Source organism: Myotis brandtii, unplaced genomic scaffold, assembly GCF_000412655.1.
Source record: "Myotis brandtii unplaced genomic scaffold, ASM41265v1 scaffold717, whole genome shotgun sequence".
NCBI lineage: Eukaryota > Metazoa > Chordata > Mammalia > Chiroptera > Vespertilionidae > Myotis > Myotis brandtii.
This window is the reverse complement of record NW_005370825.1, coordinates 182,585-190,895: the sequence shown is the minus strand read 5'-3', so window position 1 is coordinate 190,895 and position 8,311 is coordinate 182,585. Positions and strand designations below refer to the sequence as shown.

The 8,311-nt window shown below is 40.8% G+C and overlaps 1 protein-coding gene across 1 annotated transcript in view; it reads right to left on the bottom strand.

Annotated features, from left to right (window-relative positions):
• The window catches only part of WDR64 (WD repeat domain 64), a 62,441-nt gene that overhangs the window by 18,925 nt on the left and 35,205 nt on the right, over nt 1-8,311 (bottom strand). The window contains exons 13-14 of the mRNA XM_005882445.2: nt 4,434-4,642; nt 3,881-4,011 (exon numbers count right to left, since the gene is read on the bottom strand). Of these exons, the coding sequence (XP_005882507.1) occupies nt 3,881-4,011; nt 4,434-4,642 (340 nt within the window). The remainder of the gene's footprint in view (nt 1-3,880; nt 4,012-4,433; nt 4,643-8,311) is intronic.

Below are 8,311 nucleotides of genomic sequence, written 5' to 3'. Positions count from 1 at the left end.
TATTTTATTGATATTTTACAGAGAGGAAGGGAGAGGGATAGAGAGTTAGAAATATCAATGAGAGAGAAACATCGATCAGCTGCCTCCTGCACGCCCCCCACTGGGGATGTGCCCGCAACCAAGGTACATGCCCTTGACTGGAATCGAACCTGGGACCCTTGAGTCCGCAGGCCGACGCTCTATCCACTGAGCCAAACCGGTTCGGCTAGAATTCTACTCTTTGAACAAGTAGAGTGATAAATTTGAATAAAATATAATTATTGCCATCAGGGAACTTAGAACAGAGTGGAGAAGACAAGCAGGGAATTCAGTGATTATGCTGCTCTTGTTACTGGAGTCTCCCACTGACCCAGATTCCAAAGAATTGAACACCTTCCCAGGCAGTTTCCACTGGCACTTCATGTTCAGCTCTTTTAAAAAATATATATTTTTTTTATTGATTTCAGAGAGGGAGGGAGAGGGAGGGAGAGGGAGAGAGAGAAACATCAATGATGAGAGAGAATCATTGATTGGCTACCTCCTGCATGACCCCCCACTCTGGGGATCAAGCCTGAAACCCAGGCATGTGCCCTGACCGGGAATTGAACCATGATCTCCTGGTTCATAGGTTGATGCTCAACCCCTGAGCCATACTGGCCGGGCCATGCTCAGCTCTTAAAGCCACACTTAACATTTCTTATAGCAAATGGACCTCAAAGCAAAATGTTCCTCTTCCTTTAATGCAGTGGTTCTCAACCTGTGGGTCGAGACCCCTTTGGGGGTCGAAAGACCCTTTCACAGGGGTCGCCTAAGACCATCGGAAAACACATCTATAATTACATATTGTTTTTGTGACTAATCACTATGCTTTAATTATGTTCAATTTGTAACAATGAAATTGGGGGTCACCACAACATGAGGAACTGTATTAAAGGGTCGCAGCATTAGGAAGGTTGAGAACCACTGCTTTAATGGAAATTGCCTCTGTTAATTGGATCTGTTGAGTGATGAAGGAAGCTCTTGAGGGGGCGGGGGAGGGTGAACCAAGCTCAAAAGAGGAGCTTGTGGGCTTGATGACTTGTTAAGCTCAAACTTTTTTTAAAAAAATATATTTTATTGATTTTTTACAGAGAGGAAGGGAGAGGGATAGGGAGTTAGAAACATCGATGAGAGAGAAACATCGATCAACTGCCTCCTGCACACCCCCTACTGGGGATGTGCTCGCAACCACGATACATGCCCTTGACCGGAATCGAACCTGGGACCCTTCAGTCCGCAGGCCGACGCTCTATCCACTGAGCCAAACCGGTCAGGGCTAAGCGCAAACTTTTTACACATTTCTGCTCTGCAGACTAGCTGAATGGTGGAATGGATTATTAATGAGCAAGAACAATTTCTAGTTTGGTCCCCAAAGAGCTTTGAACAGGAAGAGAAGAGCTGTTTCTTCCTGACTGGTGAAGGGATCTTAGGCCAAGTTTGAGGTAGAGGTAGAGATGGCCTCCGCCATATCTCGTGTCAGAGCCTTTAAAGCTGAGCCTAAATTACATTAGACATTGCTGTGCTAAATTATATGTTTTGCAAAAATACTCCACTGGTTCTAAATCGATTGTTTTTACATAATCATCTTTTCCTAAGGAGACACTGTAATTCTCTGATTAGATGTGGTGTTTGCATGCATCCCTTGGTGAAATGCCTAGCACTTCAACAAGGAGGAGCTCCACCTTTAAGCTGGACATGTTCTCAGGGCAGCTCCCCCCTCCTTGGGCTGTGGCATCAGGACTCTGTGCCCTTTGTGTCTAGCTGATTTCCCTTGGTGGTGAGTCACGCACCATCCGACACTCATAGTGCGAGAACTGCATTAATAAAAGGGTGAGAAATTGTACAGTGCATATGCAAATGACAAGTAGACTGTGAGAAAAGCTTACGGGTGAGGGTTGAAGAGAAGGAACAGAAGGATGACAGAAATTTTAGGGGCCGGGACCGAGAGAACACGAGCTGGGGTACAGAGGGAGCGTTCTGCAGAAACATCTACTTCAACTAAAGGTTCAAAGGAGAATAAATCCAGGGCTAAACAAGAAAGATGCATGTTCTCTCAAAAGTTGGTTAAGCCCTAGCCAGTTTGGCTCAGTGGATAGAGCATTAGCCTGCGGACTGAAGGGTCCCAGGTTGATTCCAGTCAAGGGCACCTGCCCAGGTTGCAGGCTCGATCCCCAGTAGGCGTGCAGGAGGCAGCCGATCAATGCTATGATTCTCTCTCATCATTGATGTTTCTATCTCTCTCTTCCTCTCTGAAATCAGTTTTTTAAAAAGTTGGTTAAAAGTAAAGACTCAGACTTAGATTGGGAAGGGCCACGGAGTCTGGGTAGACCAGTAGTATGTAATGCACTGTAAATAGAGAGGCAGAGATTTCTTTTGCATTTTCTTCTTCTTTTCCCTTGTTCTCTCCCACTCTCTTCTCCCCTCCTTTTTACCTCTTCCCTTCCCCCAAATGCTCAGATAAACTTGACTTTCCTGTTATTCATTCATCAAGGTTCTTGACCACCTTGTACCTCAAAGTACAATATTACAGATTCCTTTGACCGAGGGTGTTCACACGTGGCCCTTGCTCTCTAGCCCAAATGCACAACTGTGGATTGCTTATTACTTGCAATCCATCCAGAGCAAATAACACGATGGTTCTATTATTTCCTTTACAACCAATGGCAAGAACATTTAGAAATGGATGGCAGGGAGAAGGTGAAGTTTTTGACCATAGCATGAAGAAAATCTAATTGGTGGAGATTTGGAATTGCCAATGCCATGGCCTTGTTAGCACTGCTGTGTAATGAATTAGATGTGTTGGGGGTGGTGAATGAGAAGGAAAAGCCATCCAGAATGCCTCTCACCATTTGATTTTGGTGACTTAGTAGATGGTGTCACTGGGTATACAGGAAGAGGAGTTGTTTGGGGGAGGGGGAGGTTGGGCCAAAGTTTGGGGCATGTGGGACTTTAAGGTAATTGGGGCTTGATCATTGCTAGATATGTATGTTTGAAGCACTGGGGAGATTAGAGTTTAAATTTAGTGTGTATTTTCAGTATTTGTTGAGGTTATGAATTTGGACAGGATAACACATGCAAGCATGTACTAGAGCAGTGATGGCGAACCTATGACACACGTGTCAGAGGTGACACGCGAACTCATTATTTTGGTTGATTTTTCTTTGTTAAATGGCATTTAAATATATAAAACAAAAATAAAAAATATACATCTTTGTTTTACTATGGTTGCAAATATCAAAAAATTTCTATATGTGACACGGCACCATAGTTAAGTTAGGGTTTTTCAAAATGCTGACACGCCGAGCTCAAAAGGTTCACCATCACTGTACTAGAGTGAAAAGAGTAAAAGTCAAAGCACTTGAGAACACAAATACTTAAGGGTCATCTTATTTATATTACTAGAGGCCCAGTGCACGAGGTTCATGCACTCATGGGGGTCCCTCAGTCTGCCTGCACCCTCTCGCAGTCCGGGAGCCCTCAGAGCGCTGCCGCCACCACTACTGCGCTCGCCAGCTGTGAACCCGGCTATTGGCTGAGCAGAGCTCCCCCTGTAGGAGTGCACTGACCACCAGGGGGCAACTCCTGCATTGAGTGTCTGTCCCCTGGTGGTCAGTGCGCATCATAGCGACTGGTCATTCCACCATTTGGTCGATTTGCATATTAGCCTTTTATTATATAGGATTCTGGGATTTAGACACTTAGTACATAGTCTCTTCATGATCATGACTCCAGGAATGCCTCCCTTGATAGTAACTACTACTTTTATTTATTGCTTTTATTGATTTATTTGTTTTAGCATTGAATGTTACTTTGGCTCTTCTGTAGTACAACTTATATTATTTAAGAAAAAGATGCAACTTACAATTCTTTGACAGTGGATGTTACAAAATTCCACAAGATGATCACACCATTTACGGTTCCAGCAGCTATCAAATTATATCCTTCTACTTGCAATACATCAATGCAGTTCACTTCTGAACTGACCGTAGGATTCTAAAGAAGGGAGGAAACCAACTCATTGACCGTCATGAACACAGTATCTAACCACAATACACATGCTGTGTGTACACTTTGTCATCTCATCATTAACTTAAAATGTCTTATGATTTTTCAAAAAATTTACCGGAGTAGAGTTGGTATACAATATTATATTTGTTTCAGGTGTACGACATAGTGATTTGACATGTATATGCCTTACAATGTGATCACCATAAGTATGAAAACCATCTGTCATGCAAAGTTCTTACGATGTTATTGACTCTATTCCCTGAGCTGTACATTACATCTCCATGACTCATGTTATAGCTGAAATTAAGCGATAGTACATTGAAATTCATTGCATTATTTTCTTTACTTCTGTGTATGTTTGTAATGTTCCATAATAAAAGGGAAGAAAATCAAGAAATGAAACTTACAGGAACATCTTGAGGATGGGTTTTCTCAGCTATCAACGAAACATATGGGAAGGGAAGAGCCATGCTCCTGTCTTTAGTAGACGTTTTCAGACGCACAATATGATTACCATCTTGTAGGACAGGTATGACATCAGGCAGCTCCCATATCACAATGAGACAAATATCATTTTCTTTACCCTTTAAAAGAACCCCAGTGAGGACATGAGAAACTCAATTAACTATTTTATTCGGAACTGTTGTAAGGATATAGAGAAAAATAGAACAAGCCAGGATGTATCTGCCACCCAGTTTTGTCAAGTCTTAAGTTCTATCTACCCCTCCCTAATATAATTCCTCTTTTTTTCTTCCCTTCCCAGAAGTAACTAGTAACCTGAATAAGGTGTTAGTTATGAAAGTTTGTATATTTATACATAAATATATACATACATTCTACATGTATATAAGTAAATCTATATAAGTATTGCTTTCAGGCTTTTAACCATTTTTTTTTTTGAAAACCCTAACTTTTATTTTTGAAAGGCAGCTGGATAAACTGGCAAAAGCCAGTTTTGTTGAAATTTCAAGATGGTATAAAAATGCTTCCAGGATATAGTCAGCATATTCACATTCACTTCGGCTTCATTCGGATGGATTTCAGCTTCCAACAGGCTTTTGACCTTTTAATAAAGTTATCAAGCTGTATAAATTCTTCTTCAACTCTCTTGTTTCACTTAAAATTATATTTCTGAGTCCTGGCTGGAGTTGCTCAGTTGGTTGGAGCATTGTCCCATACACCAGAAGGTCAAGGGTTCAATTTCCAGTCAGGGTTCATACCTGGGTTGGGGTTTGGTCTCCGTAGGGGCGCATACAGGAGGCAAACAATTGATGCTTCTCTCACATCTATGTTTCTCTCTCTCGCCCTCCCTCTCTAAAAATCTACGAAAACATATCCTCGGGTGAGGATTAAAAAATTTATACTTTTGAGATTTTTTACATAAAGCTCTAGTTCATTTATTTTTAACTGCTTTATAGTGTTGTACGAATATACTACAACTGATTTAACCCATTTTCTTAGTAATGGATATTAAGCTTGTTGTCAATTTTTTGCTGCTTGTTTTTATGGACAATTGCTACAGCTTCTAGAACAATTCCTGGAGTAGAATTATCAAGTTGTAAGATATGCATGTTATCAACTTTACTAGATATTGCCAACTGACTTTTCAAGGAGTGTTAATCTTTGCCCACTCCCAACTGGAGCAGAGCAGAGTTCTCCTTTCTTCTCATTCTTGCCAACACTTGATTTTACTCGATTATTTAGCCTACCTAATGGGTTTGAAATGGGACATTTAAAAATTAATCTTAGCCCTAGCTGGTTTGGCTCAGTGGATAGAGCATCAGCCTGTGGACTGAAGGTTCCTGGGTTCGATTCCGGTCAAGGGCTCATGCCAGGGTTGTGGGCTCAACCCCCAGTAGGGGGTGTGCAGGAGGCAGCCGATCAATGATTCTCTCTCGTCATTGATGTTTCTAACTCTCTCTCCCTCTTTGAAATCAATAAAAATATTAAAAAATTTAATTGTAAAATATATTAATTATATCAATCACATTTTCTGAAGTAGTGAACTGAACTTTTTATGTGTTTGTGAAACATTTGGCTTTCCTTACCTGTCCTTGGTCCATTTTCATCTTGGGCTGTTTGGTTTTCTTCTGCATTTGTGGGATTTCTTTAGCTCCTCTGGTTCCTAATCTTTTCTCACTTACCTGGGATCCAGTGAGTGGTCTTTTCACACTATGTGACTTGTTTTTCACTTTTTAAAGAAAAGAGCTTATTTTTAATTTGAAAGCAAGACACTGTTGTGGCATCCCATCTGTGAAAATGTTACAGCTCTCATATTTTCAGGAGTGTTTTTTTTATGTCCTTTTATTTTATTTCTACAAAACTCTGGCATATTTGTGTTGAATTTATTTTAGGCACCTCATATTTTTCTTTGCTATTGTAATGCAATCATTTATTCTGCTTTCTAGTTGGTTATTATTGATGACATGCTATTGAATTTTGAAATGAGGATAAAAGCCACATTTTTAAGGTTGGTCATTTTGCCAGCAGAGCAGGATTTTTAAAGGTTGAAAGCAGCTACAGTAAAGTGGAGGGAATATTGGCCTAAGCGTGAAAACAACAGATTTCTAGTCTTAGTTCTAGTGAAAAGTTGAACAGAGCACCTGTCTTCTTTGGGCCTTATTTTCCTTATTTATAAGATGAGGAGTTTAGCTAGTTGACAAACAAAAGTCCTTTTTTTTTTTTTACTTTAATATATATCTATATTGATTTCAGAGAGGAAGGAAGAAGGAGAGACAGAAACATCAATGATGAGAGAGAATCATTGATCAGCTGCCTCCTATATGGCCCCAAGTGGGGATCGAGCCTGCAACCCAGGCATGTGGTCTGACCTGGTAAGATGAGGAGTTTAGCTAGTTGACAAACAAAAGTCCTTTTTTTTTTTTTACTTTAATATATATCTATATTGATTTCAGAGAGGAAGGAAGAAGGAGAGACAGAAACATCAATGATGAGAGAGAATCATTGATCAGCTGCCTCCTATATGGCCCCAAGTGGGGATTGAGCCTGCAACCCAGGCATATGGCCTGACCTGGAATCAAACTGTGACCTCCTGGTTCACAGATCAATGTTCAACCACTGAGCCACACGGTCTTGGCAGTCTTTTCATTTTTTAAAGCTTTTTGTTTCTAGGTGATCTAAGGTCTCTGTGCTTTCATATTTATGCTAATTTCCCTAAAAGTATGGGCCAGTGGTTCTCCTACCGACCAGTTGTTTTTTGTTAGAGTTTGTGCCATTGTGGGAGCAGAATGCATCTCAGCCACATCCAAACAGTGAGCGGAGATGGGTATCCTCAGTACCAGCTTTGTTAGGTTCACATGCCCCCTTGGTGGTATGAGTTGACTGCCACGGTTTTCATGGCGTTAGCTGGTTTCAACTGACCCACTTAGGACAGCAAAATAAAAAATAAAAATAAAAACCCACAAAATATTGACTTACAGTTACTAACATTTGATTTTACAAGAGAGGACATAGGAAAGGAGGAACTAGAAACACTGCTATCATCATTGTACGAGAGGAGAGGTTATATTTTAATATGAAAAAGTAAAAGTAGGAAAGATATAATCTTAACGCTTAAAAAATAAAATTAGCCCTAACCGGTTTGGCTCAGTGGATAGAGCGTCGGCCTGCGGACTGAAAGGTCCCAGGTTCGAGTCCGGTCAAGGGCATGTACCTTGGTTGCGGGCACATCCCCAGTAGGAGGTGTGCAGGAGGCAGCTGATCGATGTTTCTCTCTCATTGATGTTTCTAACTCTCTATCCCTCTCCTTCCGCTCTGTGAAAAATCAATAAAATATATATTTTTTAAAAAAGTAAAATTAGCTCTAGGAAAAAGCTATCCTTGTTTTCTTCATTTTATTCCTAATTGGTGAAAACTCTGACCTCTGGTTTGCATTGGCAGATAGGCCTTTGGGAATCGGTGCTCTGGGAAACCAGCAGCTCACATGATGCTAAGGGCGTGCATGCCATTCATTGCTTCACAGAGAAAGCTCCTTTGCTCTAAGGGACCTACAAATAGGGCTACACGAGTAAACTCACCAAGCAGTGTGGCCAGAAGGGAGGGAAAATAAAGAGACGTAAGTGGCTCTTTAGCATTTGAAATATTTGCGGTGCATGAATCAAAATCTCTAAATTCACACAGTGCTTTGGTTATACTGTAAGGATAGCAATTTCTCACCGATCAATGGTTTTTATCAAGAAGATTTTAGGATCAAGTGAATAAATAATCTGATGAACAGAAAAAATTGGTGATTATAATAGAATCAGGGGCATAGAAAGGGAGTGGA